Here is a 26604-nt window from a genome sequence, read left to right on the forward strand (position 1 = left end):
TACATGTTGGATTCTTTAATGATAACAATGAGGATGAACCGACATAAAATCAGAGACACAGATATAAACCACATCCGGGTGCCTGTTTGGCTGGGTTGCTGAGTCAGCATTATTTCACTTGTATTCCTAATGATCATGACATCAATTGTATACCTATGTACATAGATTTGATGGTTTCAATTGAATAGCTAGACACAATATTTCAACATAATAATTTCAATTGTATTCCTATGCATGAACACGATAACATTTGAATCTATTTAACTTCATGATTCCAATTGTAAATGTACATGATATTGTCAGTTGTATACTTAAAATTGTGACATAATGATTTCAATTGTAATATATTCCTATACATCAAATTTAAGAAGACGAGTTAAAACATAATCATAATAACTATATACATGTATATCTATATAGAGACAAAATAGTTCCCAATTGTTAGACTAACGAAATGAATTATCATGAATATTCAATTTGAATCCCTATACACACAAACATAACAGTATCAACAAAAACATTTTCAACCAATGACATGATGCCATTTCTTTGACAAAAGATATCTACGGGTTTGTAGCGTGGTTGCCTTGGACTCTCTAGGCTTTAGCAACATCAATGGATGATATACCCGTTGGTTAAAATTTTTAAAATATTCACACTTCATTTCAAAGAAAGTTAGGTAAAGTGGTAATCTTGCCAAGTGTATTGCATCAATATTGCCGGACTCTTCCAACAGGTCAAACTACAGAACTCGGGGCCGAGTACATTAGTTATTGCAGTATTTTATCTCCTCTCAATTATGATTAATGTTCACTGATGATTGAATGAAAAGCAACATTGTAGATAATATCAGTAAGATGTTCCTTGAATCCTTAACATTAACAATTATTTTTACTTTGGTGCTTTCACTTTCACTGAATCATGAAATTGTCACGTTTCGGTGACCTCAATCTATAACAAATACATGTATCCCCATGAAAAGGAGAGCTAACTACCATTACCAGTAGCTGAACCAACTCCACTGTTTTTGCATTCCAGACACATTTTGGTGAACAATGTACATGTAATTTTTAATATATAGTTACATGATTTAAAATTCACAATTATCTCATTTCTTAACCCATAACAATAATTTTCTAAAAATCTCAGCTTGAAGCTGCAGAAGTACCTGTGAAAATTAAGAAAAATAAACAACAAAACAAAATATTGCAAGAAAATTCCTTGACTATGCCCCCATAGGTCAAGGTCAAACTGAATACAAACATGTATTACACAATAACAGACATGGCATAAAATACAATTTGATAAAGCAGACCAACATGGACTATAATACACTCCCTTAATCCCTGATAAAATCATTTAATGTAAAATCAAAGTTTGAAGGGAAGAAGGCTAAAAACCCTAATTCTTTTGCAGACTTCATCCTACTGGTAATTTTTAACGCTATACAATGCTGAATCGTAGTCTTGTTTCATTGAGACGCACAATCAAAGCTGTGAATTGGAATTTGCTGGAAGCATTTAATGGAAATTCACATAAGTTGTATATGATAAAACACTAAAATTTGTTGTAAATATCCTTGACCATCCTAGAACTACAACAGAAAAGCACCAACACTGATCCAAAGATGAATGAGTTGTCTGATGAGAGATCACTTTCTGTCCACCAGTTGCTGTCACTGACCGTTGACTGAGGGGTCAGTCGGAGCCTCAGTGTAGGAGGTCATCATGCCTGTCTACTGGGGGTGGTTGATCAGGCATGGTGGAACGTGTTCCTGCCGTAAGGTACCCAGCAACACTAGGTCCTGTGGGTCCTAAAAAACAATGAATAAATTAGTCAGGCTCACAAACAATAGGTTACATAGGTCCTACAATACAACATATATACCAGTTATAAACAAACACTAGGTCCTATGGGTCCTACAATATTAGATATTAGACAAACACCACACTACAGACAAAAACAAATAACATACAATAGGTCCCTTAGGTCTTATACACCACAGAAAGAAACAAAAATAAGTCCTGTGGGTCATACAATACAACATAGGTCCTACATCATCAGACTTAGTCACTTTAATACAAACAATAGGTCCCATGGGTCCTACAATTTATACAATACAGCAGTCAGATAAACAAACATGAAAGTTGTAACTTTTGTCCCCCTATATCTTCTAAATACAGCTTTTAAAATGTTGGTCATTTCCAATCTCCATACAACACATTGGTTCTACTTATGCTAACTTGAAAGTAAAGTACATATATTTTCAATAGTTTATTAAATTTAAAAGCCCAAAAGTAATTTATTAATCTTATGTCATATAACATGTAATTATTCCTATAGCTTCTATTAGACTTTGAGCACATCTTTTACTTAGGGTGGAATAACACATCTGATCGAAACGACATTTCGTTATATTGAAAGGATTTTATCGACGGCAACATGTACCTTACTTCATAGTCGAGTGGTTAAAGTGTTAGGCTTGTGATCCGTACATCCCTAGTTCGAATCCAATAGGGGCTTTTGCTGTTACTTACTGAATCAAATTTTTTAGATATTAATTTTTTATCCCCAAACTGCAAATTTTTCCCTTTTTTGACATATGTACAGTTTATTTATCATAATACCTTTCATAATCAAATAATTTACTGTTAATTCGAGTGACTTTTTCCAGGTGTGTTATTCCACCATAAAGGAGTTTTGCCAAAATCATGTTTAAATAAACAAATCATCCACAGTTCTATAAATTTATCTTGGCATAAATAAGAAAAAGTGACAAAACACAAACAACCCTTGCTCTACTGGTTTGTTAATGAGTCAACACAACAAAGTCATCAGTACAGGCAGGCCAACAATGACCCCTTCAGATAGTAACACATCAACAAGAAGTCATTATCTGGATAGCAGAATGTTCTGTCCCCAAAATAACTTTGGTCATGACTGACAACTTTCTCTCAATCAAAAGTTTCAAGCTGTAAAACATTGTCAAAAGTTTTTAATTCTGCAAATGGTAAATTTTCAGGTGCTACTTCCTACTAATTATGTTTAGCATTTTACAAAAAAAAAAAAGGGTTTTATGAACAACAAATAAAAACCCCCCAAAACACCAATTTTCACTTCAGTTATAAATAACTAATAATTTTTTTCATTCTTAAACATGGGGGAATCTTTATCTGTTTGCAGTATATCCTGTTGAACTAGGAAAAAATCTTTCATGGTAGTAGATACAAAAGCCAGATACAGTATTTATAAACAGGAATATTGCAAGGAAGGATTTCTTCGGACATTTTATATGTTACACAGAAATAATAAATGCTTTATTTCTCAGATTAATGGTTATTAGAAATGCGACCATGTTAGCTGGAGTGCTTAACAACAGGTATAACAATGGAAAGGACTGAACACTGATCCTCAATGTTCCTAGGTTCAGAGTAATATGCATGCATTTATAAATGTCTACATATCAATAATCTGCATATATATCACACCCATCTAAAAAACTTAACATGCATTCAATGCTACAAATCACGATCACCAATAACTCCATGGCAGACATGCCGTCATATTGATCTATGCATGTCCTTTAATTCACCAGAGACATTCCAAAGCATTACAAGTAAAAAGCTGTCAATGTGACAGCAAACCGGGTTTTCTTTTATGTGAACTGTATCCATAATCCATGTCAACCCATATCCAGTGAAATGGAGTACCCTATATGCAACATTTTGCCAAAAAATGACTAAGTTCAAAAGCTGGTATTTTTTCAATAAATTATCAGAATTTCAAATCCTAGCAATATGCACACCTCTAATATAAGTACAATTGATCTGCAAAAGAACAACTTCCTATCTTGAAAACTGTAGGAGGAGTTATCCGTACAATGAGGGTACCCTATATGAAATATTTTGCCAAAAAATGACTAAGTTCAAAAGCTGGTATTTTTTCAATAAATTATCAGAAATCAAAATCCTAGCAATATGCACACCTCTGATATATGTACAATTGATCTGCAAAAGAACAACTTCCTATCTTGAAAACTGTAGGAGGATTTATCCGTACAATGAGGGTACCCTTTTGGCCGCCGCCCGCCATTTTCACCATTTTAATAACCGGATTTTTCCGTATGAAAACCCGGTTAAAAAATATGACTCAGTGAAAAAAAATATAAAAAGTTCACATATTGAAAATTAGGTAAATTTTTTGATTTTAAAATTTAGGAGGATGAAAAACTACAATTATTGAAACTAAACTTTGATGTATTTTTATGAAAAAAAACCCCCTGGCTCTTTATTTTTACAAAAATGTAATCAACAAACACAAACCCATAAATCTGCAATTAATGTTAAAAAGACTGACGTTAAAAAATTTGCTCTCAAGCAAATTGTACAGACCCAAATTATACCATATCTGAAACCGACTTAGCCATTTTTTAAAAAGAAAGTATTTCTATTACGGTACTATTCTTTTGTTTATCTGGATAATTTTATTTGTATTGTTGTTTTAGATAACTATAAATTACAGAAGCCAATGATAAAACCTACTACCATGTAAATGTCTGTGTGGGTGTGTGTGTGTGTGTGTGTGTGAGAGAGAGAGAGAGAGAGAGAGAGATTGTTTTCTACAGAGCTACAATACAGCATGTATAATAACTAAAAACTCATAATTTTCAAGCAGTTCTATTTTATATTGCAGGTACCGGGTACATTTTTATTATTATCAATGGTCATCATAGACTATCAAACCAACACAGAAATTCATAAGATTCTACTCTATATTCAAATATGATTAGGTGAAGAAACTGCAATGTTAGTAGGAATATAATTGTGTGTACCACAAACTAAACTCTACCCAAACCAGACAGTGTAACTGTTCACAAAGCTCACCTTCACATATGAAACATCATCCTTACCCTCGCTCACAACTTCATACTCACACCCTTACTAAATAACCTCTCTGAGTTACTAACTGAGCAAATACCAATCATTTGTAATTATACATTGTAAATTATCCAAAGAATTTTTTTTTAATTCCAAAAGTAATACAGAAAGAGAATTAATAATGCAAGGTCTAATTTTTTGTTATAAGGAGTCAACAGAATTAAGCATCAGATCTACCTTAAATTTTGAAAAATGAACTATTATTTACACGTACTAAAGAAAAAAATCCATACTGTGGAATCAGTTAAATTCGTGGGGGCCAATATTCGTGGATTGTTTGTTTTTTACTTATTCGCGGGTATTTAATTTCGTGTGTGTGTCGGTTTTCACTTTTAGTAAGAAGAACACGCTTTCTGAATGTTTTTTTGTTGAGGATGTAAATTCGTGGGGAAGGGCTACCAACGAATACCACGAAAATTGAACCACCACAAATTTTAATGATGCCACAGTAAATATTACCGGTAACTCTAAATTTTAAATGTTTTCCTCTACATAAAACTTTATACAGTGCTCTTTTAAGGAAATTTATTTTGCCTGAAATTGGCCCCGACCATACAGCTCTGAAGCTGAAACCAGCAGACTGCAGGCAGAATTTTGATCAGCGAATTGATCAGAGAGTATCAAAAGTAATGCCATGATAGTATAGAAAAAAAAGCAAACACACAATTCATCATTACCTTTGGAAGAGTCTAGAAAATAAAGCAGAGGAAAAAAATACAATCACTGGCATTGATTGGTCATGCCTCAGTCATTCTCAAACTTAACAGAATTAAATAAAAATACTGTACAGGTCTACATAAGAAAATAAGACAATAAGAAAATTGTCAAATTAAAGTGGTCAAACAAGAGTTTACATTTTTACTCGAGTTTTGTCTAAGAACTGGGTTGCTACAGTTTGTACAACAACAGATGATTGGTTATATTCTGACCTGTTAGGTAACCAGCAATGGGCGTGTCTGATATAAATAGGTCATGTTTCTGTTCTCTGTACTCTCTCCAAACGGGCGACTTGTCCAAAATGTTGGTTATCTGCAAGACAGAAAGAAAATGTACATGTAATTCTTGTGTTGTGGAAATCAAACACTGATAAACAAATTGATATCTACATTTCAGCAAAGTAATTTTTTTATCTGTACCCCGAACCAAATATTTTTATATAAAATATTTAATTGTAATAAAAATTATGTGAGGTGGTCTCAAAAACAGAAAATACTAAATATCTAGCTTTAAATACTCTTCAATTAGTACACTGTACACATGTTAACTTTGTATTTAGTGACATGTGAATCCGATCGACTGACCTGTTCTCCATACTGGAAGGACCTCTGCATGGATTTAAGGGCCTTCACTATCTGGGCTTTGGTGGCCGCCGGCTTATCCAAGGTCTCTAACCCCCCTTCCAATAGCTTCAACAGGAATGGCACCAAATCCGTCCTAATGGCCTGAAAACAAAACCATTGTCTCTTACATACAGCATTCATAATATTACCAGTAGTTGTGGTTTTTTGTTTTTTTTGAACAGACTGATATCCAGTGATCCACTAAACAGTAAATAATGATTGACCTCCCTAAAAGTCTTTGTGCCTCATCTTTCTCTTTATAAAATGATTGAGTCACATGAGTACCTGTGAACTCACATACCATGTATGAATATAAAATAGCTGGCTTACCTGAGTGTGTATGATCTTGCTCATTATTGTATGAACAGACTGACTCACCTACAGCTCTATGAAATGAGTGACTCACCTGAGAGACGAGCTCCTCTTTTGTGACTCACCTGAGAGACAAGCTCCTCCTCTCCCTTGTCAAACATCTTGTACAGGGCCTCCGCCGCCAGAGCGATCTGGTCCCGCCGACTCTTCATCCCCACCATCATCGCGCTCAGACACTCCACCTGGGCCATACTCCTGGTACATATCTGTAACAGGAATTACAGGTAAGAAACCAGCAAAAAATACATGTTTACTGATGTTGAGTGTGATTTGTTACATCATAGCACTCAGACACTCCTTCTCGGCCATACTCCTGGTACATATCTCTAACACAAAGGTCAGAAAGCAGGCCAAAATACAGGTTTGTGTTCTTGTGTGTGCCTGTATGTTTTGTGTAAGTTTTTTTTCCTCTTTAAAATCAAATGCAATTGTTTTATGGTTTGTTATTCTACAAGAAGAAAAACCTCAGAAACTATTGCTTACCTCATTACCAGCCAACTGATGGACAACTTGGATGGCAGCCTTGGGTACAGCGTTGTTTTTGCTGCTCATGGCCTTGAAGATTTTGGGTATGTAGCCAAGGGAGGGCACCTGGTCTAGTAGAGCTGGTTGGGAGGAGAAGAGACACACTACTGCTGTAGTCACTGTCTCCAGGGTCTCATTCTACAGAGGGGTAACAGAAGTCAGTCACAATGGTTGGTTTGATAAATGATTTATGAATTTTATCTTCTACCAAATACATGCATTTACACACAAAAGGTACCCCCAGGAATTTATTTTTGGATCTGCACATGTAATTCATAGATGAATACGTGTTACTCTGTAAAACCAATTATAAGCTTTTTGCTCTATTTTATTGATATAAAGTACAGTAGAAGACTCCTTCCTTACATCATTGTTCTGAGCTGTGATCAGATGTGTCCATTTCTCCATCAGCTCTGTCAGGAATTCCTTTGGTTTCCTCAGAACCCACCCAGGGTTGGCTATAAATAGCCTGAGGAATACCCCTCCTATGGTCAGCTCTCCTTGGACGTCAGAGTAGACCACACTGAAGTCCTCGGTCAGGCCCCACCGCGTGTCTGGATTCTCCCTCTGGGCCTTGTAATGGCTGCAAATAGAACAAGGGAAAGGAGGATGTTGTAAACAACTTGTACTCAATACAATAGTGAGAAACTTTTAAGAGGTCTGGCATGAATCTCTGTCAATAATATTAACATTTGAATATCATGATCATCTCTTGGAAAAAAAATTTATTTCAGAATATCTAAATACACATTTCTTCACTTTGCATAGCTAATTATTCAAATATTTTTGCCATTAGGGATTTATGTAATGCATAGGCTTTTAATCTTAACTTCAGTGGCTTTGCAATTGGTACATATGTGTATATCAGAAATGGTTATGTACCTGTTTTTCAGTTTCTTGACAGTTTCCGACACCTTCTCTCTGGATTCATCATTCCAGATCAACTCTGGGTTCTCATGGGTGCCTTGAAAGATCAAAATAGACATGCTATATATAACCAAGCCATAAAACCAGAAAATAATATACAGTGAAAGAGTGAGACTGAGATTAAAAGTGAGCTCGTCTAATTTTAAAGGTCCTGGGGTCAGTACACATAGTGAGTATGCTTCAAGCACCGATAGTTCTATCCTCATGTTCTGCGTACCTACCTTCAAACATATGGACACTTGCTTCAGGAGAATCCCTCATGGCGTCCATAAAGATTCCCGGCAGGAACTTGGACAGGATAATTCTGACCTTTGGCCCCACCAGCTTGTCCGCCAACATCTTGGCCATCAGCTCAGCGGTCTTCTCTCTCACGTTCGGGTTGGTGGCATTGGCAAACAAGTCCAGGAGGTAGATAGGGGCGCCCTTCATCAAGGCCTCCTTCACTATCTTTGTGCTGGACATCAGAGAAAACAAACTCTCTAGAGTCAGTAACTGACCTGAAAAACAAGAGGGACTTTCAGTCAGATCAAACAACGATACATGATATACAAGAACATAGAATCAATGTGTACAGAGTATTGTAACCCTGAAATGAGCATATCTCAATCTCTTTTGGCCGTATATAAGCCTGTCTCAATCTCTTTGAATCTGATGTGAGCCTGTCTCAAACTCGTTTTGATCTATGTCTGACTTACAGCTGGGTAGCATTGGAAGGGCCATTAACAGGTAAGCCAGCACCTCTGAGGCTGAGATGTCATTTACACACTCCTGATTGGTCGTGACACTGTTGACCACCTGCACAGGTAAAAAAAACCAAGGTAAGATGTTCTCTTCATAACTCATATATTTTAAACTTTTTTTTAACATGTGCTTTTATTTGACATATATTAGCTGTGGTCTTACTTCTAGAGCATACTGCTGCAGTTTGGCACAATCGTCCAGCCTTAGGAGACAGAAGAGAAGCTTGAAATGTCCGATACACTGAATCTCTACTCCTGTAGAATGAAAAGGAGATGCTTTCATTTCTCATACACAATGTACCACCACATGCATATCATTAATCAGACAGGGTTTTGATAAAACGGACAATTTCCGTTATTTGACTGCACATGTATTAACTACCAGAACAATTATTTCTGGGCATACAGCTTTAAAAATCTTTTGTCCATGCCATGTAGATATAAATTTTAACATCTTTAGAAAAAAATTATCTGAATTCAATACATATACACATATAATAGTTGTTAACTGATTTGAGCATCTTTGACAGTACTTTACCTGAGTTGTTTATCTAACACTCACCTGGATTGTTTCTGATGACATTACGCAGCCCCTCTAGTGCCATTTCCACCTGCTTCAGCCGGGCGCTCTGACCCGCCTGCTGCCCACTGTTCTGATTCAGCATCATTAGGGAATGGAGATACTGGGCCTGGGAGCCCATGAAGTCCAACAGGTCAATAGTGAAGCCCTTTGGATTCTGGGAAGAGTACCAAAGTATCATTGTTAACAAATGTGTAATCAATAAAGCTCACTCCAATTTCTATATCACTAATTGTAGATGTACTTACCTCCAGAGGAAAAGTTGGCTGCTCATTGTAGATGCGAACATATATGTCCCCTACTATCAGTTCCTTGGCATGGATTTCAAACACAAACTCTGATCCGTAATGTTTGTCACACTCCCCCTGTAAAACCAGAACAAGCTCAGACATGTGTACACCAGGTAGTGTAATGGGAGACAAGTCAGAGAGATGGTGTGGACACAAGTGTTCTGAATTGTATCTAGAACATATGGACAGATGTTGATGTACAGTGGGTAGGATTATACACTCACTGTCTTGATGACTTGTTGCTGTTGATCTGTCAGGTATTCTGTCAGCTGAGCTCGCGTTGCATTGTCCCAGATTAAGTATGGATTCTCAGAATTACTATTGAGCAACTTCAGCAACTGAAAGAAGTAAACAAGTATCAGCAAATGTACTCTAAAACAATATGCTACATATTCTAAAAATATAATGAGTTTTTATTAAATTTGTGTGAATAACACTCACCTCGCTTGGGTTTTCATTGGACAGTTTCTTGGCAAGGAATGGAGTCAGTAGCGCAGTGAGCGACTTCTTCACAGGGACGTTTTCTGGGGTGGACAGTTCTGAGCTCTCTGGGAAATAACCCCCGAGTCTGGCACACGCCCTCACACTCAGGCGAGCCAGATTATTGGAGACCTCCTGTTGTCAAATAAAGCAGTTTATATGCTGGAAACTTTAAGTATTTAACTTAATCAAAGCGTTTTAGAGATGCATTCAAAATACATTGTATTTTAAAATATGACTATTTCTACTATTTTTTCTCAGATTGAATCAACATTCCAAGAGATTTTTGAGACAAACTTTCCTGGGGGGGGGGGGGGGGGGGAGGGGGGGAGAGTTTACTGACCTGTTGATTGGATTCCCCGCTCTTCTCTACACCTCCCTCCTCCAGCGTGTAATCATAATTAAACAAATACAACAGTAGATGCCACAGGACCCCGCACTGGAATAGATTGGTCTGTAGCCAGAAGTCCACCGAGAAAGCACTGACACAATGGGCCACCACTGAACACAACTTGGCCAGGTTCTGGATGATTAACATTAAAAGAATTTAGAGGCAAAGATAATGCAATGGTCAAGTATTAACTACTATAATCTATGCACCAAAAATTCATTGCGCTGTCTTGTACTTAATGCCATGAAGCTAGGAAATCAATGATCATCTTTTTGGCCTACCTTGTAGTACAGGATACGACTGATGTCTTTGACAATGGCTGGAATTTCTTGGATCTTTTCTCGACAGCTTTCAAACTGAGAAGCCACAGCATAGCACTTCACTATATGTGAACACACCTGCATAATAACCAATACCTGAATAAATCTTGCACTGATGCATTAACTCGTAAAAAAAAAAGAAAAATGAGTTTTAAAAATTTTTGAGGGATTCAAATAAACAAAATCTGGTAGATAATTAAAACCCTGCTGATAATTCTTATTGATGTTAATTTGTTACCTATACAGACATATAACAAAATCTAGTATATAATTAAAACCCTGCTGATAATTCTTATACATGTTTTAAAATATGTTACCTGTACAGCTACATCCTCAGGTTTACTCATCATACTGAGGACATTGATACACCTGGCAAAAGCTTCTTGTAGGGTCTGAAACATCAACACCACTGACACATTATATACTGTACTTGTTTATCTATTTCATGGACTGATTACATGCTTAATAATGTGCTTAGACTAATACATAGAGTGTTGAACACTAATATTGTTCTGACATCTTTAACTTGAAATTTATCTATCCATTGAAGTGTCAATTTTCTCTGCATTCTAAGAGATTAGTGTATCATTATACAAGGTCATATTTCCATTCAAATATTCTACTGATACCAATACTTTAAATTTCTGTACTTAAAATCAACAAAATGTAAATGGCATCACATGCTTAAAACATTTTTGATCTTTACAACCATAATTATCTTATAAACTACAAAGATCTACAGTCAATCATGATTGTACAAATAAAATAATGACCTGGATTCCGTTTTCCCTTCGGAGCTCCTCTGCATTTAATGCTGAACAGTTCACGGTGTGATGACACAGCTCCGCTGCAGCTGCCAGTAGTGGAGCGGACTTAGAGAACAGGGCATCATCGTTCGTCTCCATGCGAATGGTTTTGATCAACATTGGATAGCCAGCATATTTGTACGGCTCAAGCTCTATAAATACAAAGGTTTCTAACCTGAGATCTGCTCTCCAGTGTACTGTGGTTTCATCAATATTCATTGAATACAAACTGTAATACATTTCCTTATTGAATCTAACCATGAATTAATGTTCATTGCAGTAAAATATATAGCATAAAACTTCATCAAAAACACCACTGCCTACATATTTATGTATCCTTAAATCTTTAAGTTTTACTACATGTATTCCTATGAATATTTGATACCCATGAATGTAAATGAAACCCCAGAATGTATGTGTATATAAACGCATGTTCTGAATAGAGTGAGCTGAGAAGTGCAAGTCCTTACCTGTCCTGTATCTGTTGAACAGAATGGACTGGGCTTTGAGGATCAGTACGATATTCTGGGGGTCAGGTCCCTCCACTAACCGGGACTTACTACACAGGAATTCATACGCCTTGTTCACTTGCTCAAACATTTCCTACAAGAAACAGACAAATCAGTAAACAATCAATAACCGAGCCCACCTAACTCTGCAAGTCAGTAGAAACCTGACCTTGGGGCAGTTAAACTTTGCTCTCTTTAGATCTTAGTCTCATTTTTCCACTATATATTCCTTTCATAAAACTGAGACCGAGATCAGAAGTGAGCTCATTTTATGTTTTATGGCCCAAAGGCTAGATACTGACCGCAATTACATGTACATCTATATCTCAGTGCATCTCACATCTATATCTCAGTATTTCTCAGGCACACCCTTACCCTGCCCTCTGGGTTTTTATCAGGATGGTATTTTTGGGCCAGTTTGAAGTATGCTTTCCTTATTTGAGCTTCTTCATGCCTATAACAGAAATAAGTATATTTCAAGCAAACCAGACTCAATGTTTAAATTTTTACAGCAATTTTCATTAATTTCTCTCATTAAACAACTGACTATCGACAATATATAATAGTGAAATTGAGGAAATGCAATTTCCTTAAAATGATCTGACTACAGAAGATGATAATGCATTCTGAATACATGCTATAAGAATGTTAGATTCTTATTTTGCATTGTTAGTCCCAGGAATAATGAAACATGTAGCAAATATAAAACAAACAGCAGTAAGCACTCTTAAAGGGGCATAATCACGATTTTGGTCAAATTGTAGAGATAATCAATAGGCATATTATTTACATAAGGTTTGAGTTTTATTAATAATCAGCTGATCGATTACAGATGAACTTTCGAGTTAATTCTGTGACACTGATACAACTCAGTCTGGTAAGTACCGGTATTATTGATTCACTGACTGGGTACTTTGCATGCTATATTAATGTATCACCTTTTACAAAGAAAATTTGAATTTTTCCATTTCTACAGTTTAAATGCATTATCAATGCATTTCTAATGAAATTGAACTGAATATGAATAAACAGTTCCTAGCCACAGTTTGTCGCATTCATTTAAGGTCTAAACCTGGAATTTTTCTGTCAACATTCAAAATGTAAAAAAAAGCATGATCTGAGCTTTTTTTACATATTAACAAAGAATTGTAAGCTCTGTACCTTTGTATAGCTCGACAACTGACACACAAATTTTTACTATTAGAAATGTCTTTCTAAAGCATTGTAAACATTAAAAACAGAAAAATAAATTTTGATTAAAATCGTGACCATGCCCCTTCACTATACTGTACACTGTGTACTAATAGATCCCTGAAGCTGTACATGTACTCAGTGACATGCATACAGATATCAAGTTTGATGAGCATAATAGAGCAATTATTCTAAAGTACTGGTAATTAAACAGGTAGGTAAGTTTGAATATCAAAATTCTACAGATTAAAAAAAAAAATTAAAACCCATACAAGTAGATAGGAGGATGGGATTAAAGCAGAGTTATTATTCTTGTCCAGCTGGCATTTGGCTTAAAGCTTAAAGATACTGAATCATGCTAAAATTGACCAGATATTTCTGTAACCTTGTTCTTTGAGTTCGACTATTCTTGAACCTAAAACAGTGCATTGAACAGTTATATATACTAACTGATAGATAATCCTGGTAAGTTAAAAACATGTACATGTTTTATCACTATTAATGTTTATGGTTGTAAATGAAAAAATATTTTTGCTACAGAATTATATAGACACATAGAAAATAAACTCACTAAAACAAAAAGAACACGAACAAATCCTGCATAAAAAACTTGTTTGAGAGATGGGGAGGGGTGGGGACGTTTACATGTGTATACAACCACTATCAACAAACGATCTACATGCATATCAAAATCCAGTACATGGGTGATTAACACTCCCTAAACTTTCTTATTGTGCTAGTAATTTCTATGATGGCAGTAATTATAACTAACTGACCCGCCCGCTCCCTTCTTCAGATTTAACGTCTCGTACGCGTCCTCTATAGACATAGTCGGCGGCTTCTTCTCGACCTCCTTCTTCCATGACTCCAGTATCTCCTTCAATAACTTGATCTACAGAGACAATCAAATCATAATTCATACAGTAAGCTGTTTTGAATTAATGTTCTAAGCTGCAATTCTCTGTTCCTTATTAGAACCATTTCAACAAGAGCTTGGACTTTGGGTAGTTGTGTCAAACAACGTGACGTAGACCTATCTATTTTATTGCTGGCCACTCAGCCATGGCTCATTGAAATCAACAAGATTTGTCTGGCTTTTGGGTTAAGACAACACAATTGATGCATATTTCACTTGAAACATTTTCAACTTGTTTTCATGCAAGAATAGATAGTTAAGTCCTATCAAAAGTTCTAGCTCTTGTTAAAATGGCTCTAATGTTGTCAAAGGATAAAAAACAATTTATGATTACAAGATACTGCAAACTTTTTATATTTGGCGTGTACAATAATTGGCAGGAAATAGTTTTTGATCGAGTTGACGTGAATTTGAATTGGCGTATTCTTGAACTGGCATGTTTGCATGGTGTTTAGCAATGTACTTAAATCAGCGTAAGCTGCATTCCACCAAAAACGCTTAATAGAATACACAGCCAAATGTAATAAGTTTACTGTAATACACTGTAAACAGTAAAAATACATACTGGATCCTTAATCGGCCAATCTGGGAATTTCTGAGTATCACAGAGATGCTTAAGATAATATATATTGCAGAACAGTTCATGCTCGAGTTGTGGGTAGTTGACCACTGGAATGGGACAGTACTGGTACAGGGCGCGAGTGTTACTCTGTAGCCGCGGCGAGAAATCGGCAATGTGGGATGCGATCTTCTCAATCATCACTCGCCTACAACAAAAAACCATGACATTAATGAATTGACAAAAACGAAACTTACGTAGCCAGAAAAAAACAAAATTGTGATGTACTCTTACAGTCATTGATCATCATTCACTATTGTCATTTTAGGAAGAATTCAAAGTTCAGACCTCATTTCAGCATTCCAGATGGCCTCTGGCGTATCAAACTCTCCAAGGAAGATCTCAGCAAACTTTTCTGGTGAGTAGTTTTCAAGGTAACAAACCATGGCCTCGGGTAAGATGTTGCCCAGCACACTTCTGCTGACAATGTCTGAGCCACGATTCTACAAATAAAAACATCAGTGAGATGGACTAGACTCAGAAGTAAATCCAATTGATACAGCAGCATTTTATGACAAAATGTGCACTTGCTAGTGACACCATTAAGCTCCATTGGCTAACTCTATATTTGAACCCCCTGAAAGTCAATCATCTTGACCTTCTCTACATTGTATATCAACTTTAAAATAACTTACTCTTATGGCATTGGTAAGAAGTTGTGAAACAGAGTAGAACCTGAGGTTACATTGTCGTATTGTTTTATTTATCCTTAAGTTTCATGACTTGTTTTTTACAGGTCTCTTTACCCACCTCCTCGGACCGGAAAGCCTGGTTCATGTGGGTGTACTTCAAGAACCGGGCCACGGGGAGAAGGTTGGATCCTGTGTACATCATGATGAAGAAGAACGCCCCCGTCAGGTAGAGGCGGGAAATGTTGGGATTATCCTGCATAATTAGGAACAGTAGCCTGGCGACCTTCTCCACCAAGGTCGGGTCAAAGGTTAACAGCAACTGTAATTACATAGAGGTCCATATAAGAGTGTTACTTTGGTCTGCATGACTGATACATATGATGCTTATAAAACTGTTTATTTCAAGGATGAGCAGGGATTGTAACAAATTTTATTTTACGCGTTCTGATTCAAAGTTTATGGTTAAATACAGTCAATTTGTTTTACATATATTTATATTAAATCGTTACACAATATTGAGTACTATACCTGCACAAGATGAGGGAGACACATTGGGTCAGACAGAATCCTCTTCACTTTTGGCAGAGGTCGAATTATTGCACCATCAGAGTCCCTACAAAAATTACAAGTCAAACTTCAGACATTTTCTTCAAGACGGAAACACCTTGCAGATCTGAACAACTACAAATTCTTTCTCCCTCTTACCGGCTTGGGTAGTACTCCGTCATCTGAATCAGCATGTTGAGTATGAGGCTGGCCAGCTCACTCTCGTTCATCACAGGCTGACTAGAGGCCAGTAACGTCCACTTGAGTTGTGGGACTGACTGTAGGGGGCGCCACCCGTCCATGCCTTGTGCCCAGCACCGCGTCTTAGCATGTATGGTTCCCTCATTCCACAGATCCTTCAACTACAAAATACAAAAGAGTATATCAGTTTGAGCTTAGATATAAGGTTTAAATACTATCATTGGTCCATAACCCATGGTTAATCAAAGAGAAAATAGAGTTTCTGCACACCTCCTCATAAGAGAATGGCCCCAGCCTCTCCTTGTCCTTGTTACCATAGTACCACTCCTTCTCGCTGTCCCTCCTCATGTCAGGGGAAGCTTCAATCACATTGGTCTACAACAAAAACAGAGATCTATACATGTTTTACAGTTCTGAAGGTATTGAGGTTTGTTATGGCAAATGTGATGAAGAACAGGTCTACTAAGTTAAATGAATGGTTGGACGTGTGCTATAGTCAACAAATCTATGAGTAAGCACCTAAGTTACATACCTGTAAAGGTACAGTAGCCCGGGAAGTGTGCAGGTGGGCTATCGTTAGTAGGTCTACCAACACCTTGATACCATTCACATCCATGATTTCCTTCACATTTTTCTAAAATATATAAAATAAAATGTTTATCAACAGAATCCTGTTTAAATTATCTGCCTCTCTGTAAACTTCTTGACTTTGTTCTACATACATGTATGAACATGAACAGGGAACTGACCTGGTGTAGAATAAGTTTGTTCAAGAAAAGAACCAAGCGGTCTCTTTCCAATTTGTCTGTACACTGCAAATAAAAGCACACAAAATTGAATTCTTTTACATCTTGTGTCTGAAATACTTCAAAACGTACAAATTAGCAAAAGTGATCAACAAATTACCTACATGTACTTTGGTAGTAAACAACACTTCTATGACGTGACACATATGGTTGTATGAAATAACAAAAGCCAAAAAAACACACTAGTTGATAAAACTGCCTTCCCTGAGTGCAGTAGCTATAAGTTGATGGTTCTTACCCTCTCCAGCATGCCCACGATGTACCGGGTGTCATTGAAAGCTCCAATCTCCTCGTGACATTTCCCGTACACAATGGTCATGGCCTGCAGACACATACACTTCATCTGGACTTTGGGAGTCAGGAGGAAGCGATGGTAAAGGTCATTGAAGAACTCATACCTATGAATTTTACAAACATATGTGTACATGTAAATCAGAATGTACATGTTGCAATCATCTGATGTCACTACAGAAATGTTGACATTGCAATCATCTGATGTCACCTGAGAACAAGCACATTTCTGGGACTGCTGTCTGATCTACTTACGACTTTTTAATTGCACTTGTTTCCTCCGACTCCTCATCTCCCTCTTCCAATAAAAGTCGCAGGTAGTAATCACCTGAAACATGGTCAGATCTGTTATACGATCCCAATCTAAATCAGTAAGTACTCAAATACAAGTGAATTACTAACTAATGTTGTATAAGCAGACATTGATCTGACCTATCTTGATTTCGTCAGACAGACAGTTGTAAGGGACCTCAAACTCCTGGTGGTTCCAGCCCACCACACAGTTTGACCCCAATTCTCGGTCCACACTGAATGCCCTCATTTCATTCTCCAGTGCCTCTCGCAGTTCTTCCCTGGTCTGTCCAGATAAGAAATCATGAGCCATTTTATTGATGGCTGAAAATATCACATTAAACTGCATTTCATTTCATTAAAAGAAAAGGACTCCCACCTTGTAATTCCACAGTAAGTTGGGTTTGGAGTGGTCCCTGTTGAAATAATAGTAAAATAACGACCAGTTAGCCTCACTCTTGATCCGCTGTCTCCGCTTCCTTAATGTTACAGGTTTTAGTTCATTTAGCTGAAACAGTCAGAATGTACATGAAGGTTAAAAAAAAAATTTTATATAAGTAAATATTTAGATATCCATTGGAATTTAATAGACAACAAGTTGCTGTTCATTCAACTGTTTGTCCAAATGGCAAATATGGTCAAAACAGTCATACCTGTTTGTTTTTCTCTAGACCTATTCTGGCTCGCCAATGCTGAAGAAGTTCATCTACTTTTTTCTCTATCATGACTAGGTTAGGGTTTCTACGGTTTCTGTTTTGTATGTCCTGCAAATTGTGAGAACAAACATACTGTCATGGCTTGGATTCCTTACAAAGCAATTCATGTGCAAAATGTTTGGTATCATTCAGAGTCTTGTAATCAGTAGTAAATGAAAAAGATAGAGAATGCTGACAGACCTGAGCTAGTTTGACATTGTCTCTGACATGTAATTTGTCGTCTTCGTGGGTTGGTACCTCGGCATCAGAATCCAGGTACAACAACAGTCCACTGGGCTGTCAAACAAACAAACATAATCAATCAATATTGTATACCGGCATTTTCTCTCGATTTTATTCTTAATTTAACACATTCTTGATTTGGGAAATAAAATCGAGCATATGCATGTACTAAAGAAAACTATATTGGATTCTCACATGTACTTTCGGTAAATTAATAAGGGGCATAAAAATTTCCTGGAGCTAAAAATTTTAATCTGCATATAGTATGATGATTTAAATATTGCTGCTTTTCAAGAAGGGATGAATGACTCACCAGAATCCGCCGAAGTAAGCCCATGGCTGTAGGGTGACCGGTGACCCACAAACCCACCAAATGTCGACTAAGCTGCCTGATTAAAACACAGTACTGTCAGAAATGTTTTATCTTTGATTGATGGAAATTCAGTCATAGCTCTTCTTTTGCTGAGAATATAACATTAACAACTCTGGTGCCTATACTAGATGACATTAAGGTACAGTGTATTGTTAATTTGACTGATCTATGGTCTTTTATTCCCCAACAGGTCAAATAAAAGTAAGTGCCTGCTGATAGAAAATATGTTCATTTAAAATATTTATTTTCTACTGTTTAATACTTATTGCCAGACACATTTGCTGTAAACAAAAATGTATAGGTAGACCATGCGCATGTAGATGTGTGGGTAATGCCCCCTTTCTACATTACCTGATATTAGCATTCTGTTATCTGGACTGGTTGTAAATATTGCGGTGTGTAGGTGTTTGGGTAATTCCTCCTTTTCTATATTACCTGATAGTTAGCATTCTGTCGTTTGTACTAGCTGTAAACATTGCAGTGTGTAGGTGTTTGGGTAACACCCCCTCTCTATATTACCTGATAGTTAGCATTCTGTTGTCTGTACTAGCTGTAAACATTGCGGTGTGTAGGTGTTTGGGTAACGCCCCCTCAGACAGGGCCAGGTCCTGCATCTTTGCTGCTACCTCCTGATCCCCCTCCTAATTCAAATGATCATTGTAAATTAGGGCTTAGCATGACAAAACCAAAAGAATATTATATATGATGTTTGCAATTTCATATACAGTGTACATGTATTATGGTTTTATGAATGACTTTAAAACCAACCTCAATGATTGCCTTCATAACAAGACCAGCTCCTTTAACAACAGCCATAGAAGGATGCTGTAAACAAAACAAGATATTATTATCTAATCAAACACATACATGTTTACAGTTAACATGTAATTTGTTCCACTGATTGGCTTGATATTCTTTCATTCTTTTAACCGACATACACATTTACTGTTTCTCAATTCTTATGATATATTATTTACATAATGAAAACTAAATAGAACTTTTTGCAGTCTTACCTGAAATAATTTGAAAACAATTCTGCCATTAGCTGCCACCATTTCCAGCAAGGTATCAAAATGGGTCCCATCCGTGGTTTCACTATATGGAGCACACAGAGAGAAAGTTAAAAAGTCCAGCATGGCTGATATCACTAGAGCCCCGGTACTGTGTACAACATGGTCTGTAAAGGTTTCTAACAATGTCTCCAGGAATTTCTTGGAGGACAGAAGTGAGTATTTGTTCATTTGTTCCTGTCGGAGGTCATAGTCATCGTGCATTGGCTGTAAGAGAAGATAATATAAACCAAAATTGACACGTCTGTCGTCTTTGGATGGTGATTATACAAAAAATATGACAAATGATACACAGAAAATCATTAGGTTGATACTAATTATTATCACTGAGAAAAAAAAGAAAAAAGAATCCATGCACGAATCTAGAAGGGTGGGGGTAAAATTGCTGAAAATAGGGCTCAGACAGCCCCTTCCTCCCTCCCTCCCTACCCCCCCCCCCCCTCCCCCCCCCCCAAAAAAAAACAATTTCTGGATCAGATCAGCACATAAAGAACACTATGATTAAGAAAGGTTCTTGTTTCCAAGTGCATTGAACTAAAATACATGTATTTGTCTTCTTATTACCCATATACTCAGAGAGTACTACACACAAATACAGTATACTATCGGTATATCTTACCTGCATCAGAGCACACAAAACATCTATAGCAGCATGTGTGACACCGTTGTCCTTTCTCTTTAAAGCTTTAACAACCTTTAAACCAACTTTTTCTCTCATTCTGAAATAATTAGCAAATTCGTTTTTCAATCAACACAATACAATGTCTAATTCTTAACCTCTTGTTGTGGAAATCGATCAGAACTGAACCGTACTTTGGTAATGTAGTGAAGGCTTGGAAGCCGGCCTTGGAGGCCACTAATCGCCTGAGGGCGTGGAACTGGGCCTCCAGATTCTCCGCTGATATCACATTCTGGTCCCCCTCCTTCTCCAGTAGTCCCAGTAAAGCACCACTGATCAACTTCTCTTTGTTTTCAGCAAACAGACCCTACGATACACAGAGAACAGATCTAAACTTCCCTCATTGAGATGAAGGTCTCAGAAATTATACTTCACAGTCCATACTATCATTTCTATTTGTATCAATTTGGGTTGATCTGCATCGTAATGTTTGAGTGAGGTTTATATCAAAGTTTGGAGAAAAACTTCCATCTCATTTTTAATAAGACTTAGATATGTGATTGAATAAAATCAGCTTATTTGACTTGACATTCTCAAGTTTAAATGAGATTTTATAATACTGTACATCTCCTAGTCATATCTTCATCTTGTAACTTACTGAGACATACATCTCATACTTGAGTGAGATTTACATCTCATGTCTGAATAAGAGACTTACATCTTGTGTGACAGCATGAAGGAGGCCACTGTACGATATGTTGCTGTTAAATCGGGACACAGACTGGTCAAAGGTCAGTCCCACTGGAAACCATGACAACAAACACATATTATTTACCGTTAGATCAAATTGATTATGGCATTAAACTCGTTACCTTTTTGCTTTCTGTTCTGTTTGTAATGTTTTTTTAAATAATAAAGCATATGAAGATATTTTTAATCCTGTGATGTCCAACCATTGCATGTAAAGCTGTATAAATTATTCACAAATACTATTACTGTATATCCTGTAATTTTCATGAAGATTTAGTTTTCTCTTTTTTTGCAATCACCTTCACCTCCCAAATACTACAGTTTGATGAATCTATATATTAGGTATTGTTTGCAATTGGATTTCATTTTTTAAAAAAACCCAAAACTTGACGCAAATGAAATAAGTTACATATTTACCCCATTTTTGCAAGTTTTCAATTTTGTAACGTACAGAAAAAAATAATAATGAAAAATGGTATATTGTTTCAAGCTGAAGCCGAGGCCTTCCTCACCTGGCGGCTGTTGGATAAACTTCAGTAACTGACTCTCCACCTCCTCATCCACAGGAACAGTGAACGGACCGAGGCGATATCCGCGAGACGTAAACTTCATCTTCACACAGACGTCTCTGTTACCGGAGGCTCTGACTCCATCCAGGACAGACGCTATCAACGCATCTCTGTAATAAAAAATAACCCGCTCAGATACCGGTACATACTGAACACGTACATCCTAATGTCTATTTGAAACAGTAATTATTTGTACCAGGCATGATTAATTCTCCAGATGTCATTTGAACTCCTTACCTGTCTGTGGACAGGTATGTTCTTATTGCACCTTTAACATACTCTACGCTGAATTTCTGAGGATTCTCTTGATCACGTATTATGGCAAAGATCTGGAAAATATCAGAAAACTTGTTGAATACACTGTATTCAACCTTGACATCTTGAGGTGATATAACTAAGGTCAGATATAATGAACTTACATCACACAAAGGTTTACTGGTGACCACATTATAGGTCGCGGGGTCACGCTCCACTAAACATGTCTCCGTCAGACACATGGTCCGCCGAACAGGATCAGAGTGGCGGGGAGATATCTTTTGTACGGTAAACTCAGCGTAGGATGTGAGCGCCTCATCAGTACTAAAATCCACACAGAGATAACATATTAAAAAAAATATCCCCACAAAAAAGCTTATAGCTGTAGCTATAAATCTGTTTCTTATCAAAAAGATGTTCGAAAGTGGTCAAATCGCAATTCTGACCTGTATTTTCCCAATCTGTGTGTGATAAAGTTTTCAAAGGCAATAGGTTCTTTTCTCTGTTTGACAGCTATTCCAACAAAAGCTGCTGCACTCTCCATTATGCATTTCACTAGGTTTTCTTTTTGTTCACAGGCAAACAGATGCTGATTATTGAAACAAAAAGATATAAATTTAAACATGTAACATGTAGCAAAAAATTCTTAGATACATTGTACATGTACTACATATAATGGAAGATTACAGAAATGAAGTTAACTGCTTTTTATGTAAACATAATCTGTCCACATTACAGGTTACAAAATACTGAACTTTGACAATTCACCACAATTAAAACAGACTTACGAGGCGACTAAATCCTCCATGAATTATTGCAATACCACCAGGGTAATCTGATATCTACACAAACATAGAAAGTAACTATTATAACATTAAAAGAACCATCCTTTTTTAATTTGCTTATAATATACTTATACCACATAACAAACACATTTAAAAAAACAAATAAATGAGAACTACATAGTTCATGGTTTGACTTAAGCTTAAGAAAAGTTGAATTTGCCTTACATGTGTGATGCCTTCCATGTCCTTGTAGTCATAGGAACACAGCACTCGGTTTGTGGCGGGGTCGATCTGGTCAACTGACCCCTGGTTGACCTCTAGGAGGACTGGTACTCGGTTATCTGACCAGTGGTGTTTGAACGCATTGAATCTCTACACAGAGACAGAAAATCTTGTCAAGTCAGTGACTTTTTCAAGTAGAAATACTTGTAAAACTTTCCACATTTTTTCTGTCTACATGATTTTTGCTCTGTATACATGTCTATGTTAATAAGCTTCAAGACATTAACGGTGCACACACTTACCTTCTACAGTGCAGCAACAAAGAGAATGTAAAGTCACATATCATTGAAAACATAGAGAATGTCTGAATGTTAGTGTTAAGATACACAGTTATATTCCTTAACCACATGTAAACTGCCATAGAAAGCAATAAAGATAACTTTTACCAGAAAAAAACCAGAACTTGATTTATTTTACAACGAATGAAAAACAAGTTCTACAACTTATATTAATATCTCTCGTTGGCACGGATGTTAGCGCGAAGGGGTCATTGTTGTGGGAAGAAGCCGGAGTACCCGGAGAGAACCCACGTGTCCAAGCAGGCGACCACTGTACCCTTAGTATCACATACAACCACTGTCGATCACCGGGATCGAACTCAGGTCGCAGCGGTGAGAAGCGAGTGCATTGTCCACTACACTACTTGGACACCTGAATTGTGTCACTCAATAAATCTGATTGGTTTGTTTTTCATTAACTACTGTCGTTTATTTTCCTACTCAGTATACAAATAAATACATGGTATTTGCCGTTTCATTTTTAAGTTGATTGTGTCATTTATACTGCAAGATTGAACAAAATACTTCCTCTATAAGATTTGCCACCTGACATTACAGGGAGTGACAATAACATTGAGGTTACATTTATTGCAGTATTATGTAATGCACTTACTTTTGTGGTGTTATTCTCATCAGCAAATTGATTTCTAAATCTCTGTAATAAACAAAACTCACAATTCAAGTACACATTTATTGACACTGTCGTCTCAAAAAATTTAGAAGGAATATTTACTTATCACAAACAGAGAGAGTCAAACATACCAGAGCTTCTGTCAGTAAATCTGACCGATGATCCGTGGAAAACTTCATGGAGTCAGTTTTTTTGGGGCCCTTCCGCATCGTAATGATAAACTCATTGTTTCCTGGTGCTTTGACATTCGGAACTATGCTGACAAACTCTGAGTAGGGCCACTGAAAAAGATTCAATATCAAACCGATGATGCAAAACATTCTGTTAACATGCATGAATAAGCATACTCCATATCTAGTAGGTTGTATAATTGGATTAAATTAAGTTAAGCGTCAGTCTCAACCAGTTATAATTTTCAAAGCTTTTGAATACAGCGATCAGTTAAAGTCTACACAATATATATGATTGGTTTTTGGCTGGTCAGAAAAGGTCAAGAAATTAAAATTATTATAAGACAGCACTTTGTAGAATTAACTGTCATATTTGTACCTGGTTTGTCACTTCCAAAGTCTGGGGATTGTATGTTGTTATTCCCTTTGTTCCAACTGAGAAAATCCTTTTGTATCTAAAAAATAAAAATTTTGGAATGCAAGAATTTATATTCTCAATGATATAATTAAATAGTGTTAACTTGAATGCAAAATATTCAGCTGAGATTGTTATGTTTTCAATTCTTGCACACATGCTAAAACTCTTGAATAAATGCTATACTCTGTACCAAGTTTCTATTTCTATTACTTTTAGTCAATTCTCTTATTAATACACAAGCTTATTACAAGTTGTAATCAATTAAAGGAAAAAGTCAAAGAGTTCCTCGTTGACATATCCCCTCTTTTTACTCAGAAGAAATTGACAAAAATTAAAAAAAAAAAAACCCATTCCTTACAAGAATTTATAATGGGAATGCCTTACATTTTTATCCACAAGTTCTGAGAACACAATGCACAATTTTTAAACATTTTTATTTAGATAATATCAGGTTATTTGCATTGAATATTCTCATTAAATTTCACAATTTAACTGTTTTCTTCATATGAAGGGGGATTTTAGAACTGATCTCAGATACTTTAACCAATGGAGTGAATGAATATAGTTTAGACAAAAAGGTTTTTATGAAAACCTTCATATAAAGCAAATTTTTTTTAAATCTTAAAGTAAAGTACCAGTAATCTGATCATTTTGACCACAACAATTACTGAAAGCAATAAGTTATTGTCTGTCCAAAGATATTAATGCAGCACATTTGGACGGTTATTTTTTGGAAATACACATGCCTGTAAGTGCAAATGAAATTGATAAAAGGGAAAATATATATTAAGATATCTTCACTGAAACATTATCATTATTCACTTGGAAAAATTGACAGGAACGAAAACAAATTTCATACAGAGTTTTAAAATGGTTAATGTTGACATCTTTTCTCCATTTGGAAGTCACTGAGAATACCTGGCCTAATTTATCAATGTTATCTTCCAGGAACTTTCATGTCTCTTGCTACGCAAAATCCCTGTTGACTTTTTATCATTAGCCGTGTATTGAAACCTGACAAGCTAGACAGGACTTTTCAAAGGAAAAATCTTGGGACTTTTTCATGCTATTGAGTGAACAGCATTTGAACCCTGAAGTATTTATAGATATCGAATAATTTAAGAAAATATACAGCTAAATATTTTGAAACAGAGTATAGAACAAGTCATGGAGTAGGCCTATAAACTTACTTTCCCTTCCATGAATGTTTTGTTATGAAATAGCAAGCTATATCGTTGTTGTCCTTCAATGTTCCCATCTTCTAGTTCAGTGAAATGTAACACAGACAACGGTTTCTGTAAAAGAGTGATAAAACATATGTCAAGTGTCAAATATCGTTTTATTCTGAATTTTCTCTGTTTAGAAAAAAATATTCTTAATATATGTGACAATTTAACATTTATTTCTCAACAGAACAGTTTCAAGAGTAGATAATAAATAGGATTATATGCATTCCACAATTCAACCTTAAGTTTGTCATCTATATTATTAAATTATGCACAACTGTCATATGACCAACCGCTAAAATTATTCCATTTTCACTTCCGATTGTAACGGTTGCATTGGCTGTTCGCTTTACTTCAACAATTTGAATCCACGTAACACATGCAGAGGAAATGAAGATACATTGATTTGGCAAATATAGTGCTTTGTCTTGTGCAAAATTTCTAATTTTTGCTAAAAAATGGGTCGGCAAAGTTTACGTCTGATATGGTGGCTGCCATGTTTATTCCCAGCACTTCCCACTTCCTGTCAT

General features: G+C 36.3%; 1 protein-coding gene across 5 annotated transcripts; it reads right to left on the reverse strand.

Moving 5' to 3' along the window:
• On the reverse strand, positions 1-26604 carry LOC136273183 (dnaJ homolog subfamily C member 13-like). Of its 5 annotated transcripts, none has more exons than XM_066077434.1 (55): positions 26368-26604; positions 26039-26143; positions 24810-24885; positions 24392-24541; positions 24243-24284; positions 23295-23441; positions 23073-23126; positions 22731-22873; positions 22449-22608; positions 22267-22358; positions 21973-22139; positions 21429-21511; positions 20905-21077; positions 20711-20810; positions 20035-20298; positions 19790-19846; positions 19541-19662; positions 18962-19037; positions 18607-18702; positions 18364-18474; positions 18090-18218; positions 17852-17996; positions 17675-17747; positions 17367-17526; positions 17072-17134; positions 16855-16956; positions 16593-16697; positions 16281-16483; positions 16104-16188; positions 15694-15894; positions 15232-15386; positions 14890-15091; positions 14185-14300; positions 13794-13823; positions 12593-12671; positions 12179-12311; positions 11676-11860; positions 11220-11294; positions 10864-10980; positions 10535-10714; positions 10153-10326; positions 9936-10049; positions 9670-9786; positions 9404-9578; positions 9005-9096; positions 8797-8896; positions 8323-8598; positions 8057-8138; positions 7541-7757; positions 7133-7312; positions 6715-6855; positions 6239-6379; positions 5867-5966; positions 5615-5626; positions 1-1813 (listed from the first exon to the last, which is right to left on the reverse strand). In XM_066077434.1, the coding sequence occupies exons 2-55, from the start codon at positions 26104-26106 to the stop codon at positions 1710-1712; spliced, it is 6744 nt and encodes a 2247-aa protein (XP_065933506.1). In that variant the 5' UTR covers positions 26107-26143; positions 26368-26604; the 3' UTR covers positions 1-1709. The 5 variants fall into 5 exon arrangements, with proteins under 5 accessions (XP_065933506.1, XP_065933507.1, XP_065933509.1 ...); XM_066077435.1 differs by having other exon boundaries at positions 26552-26570; XM_066077437.1 differs by lacking the exon at positions 13794-13823.

Source organism: Magallana gigas, chromosome 2 (assembly GCF_963853765.1).
Source record: "Magallana gigas chromosome 2, xbMagGiga1.1, whole genome shotgun sequence".
Classification (NCBI taxonomy): Eukaryota; Metazoa; Mollusca; class Bivalvia; order Ostreida; family Ostreidae; genus Magallana; species Magallana gigas.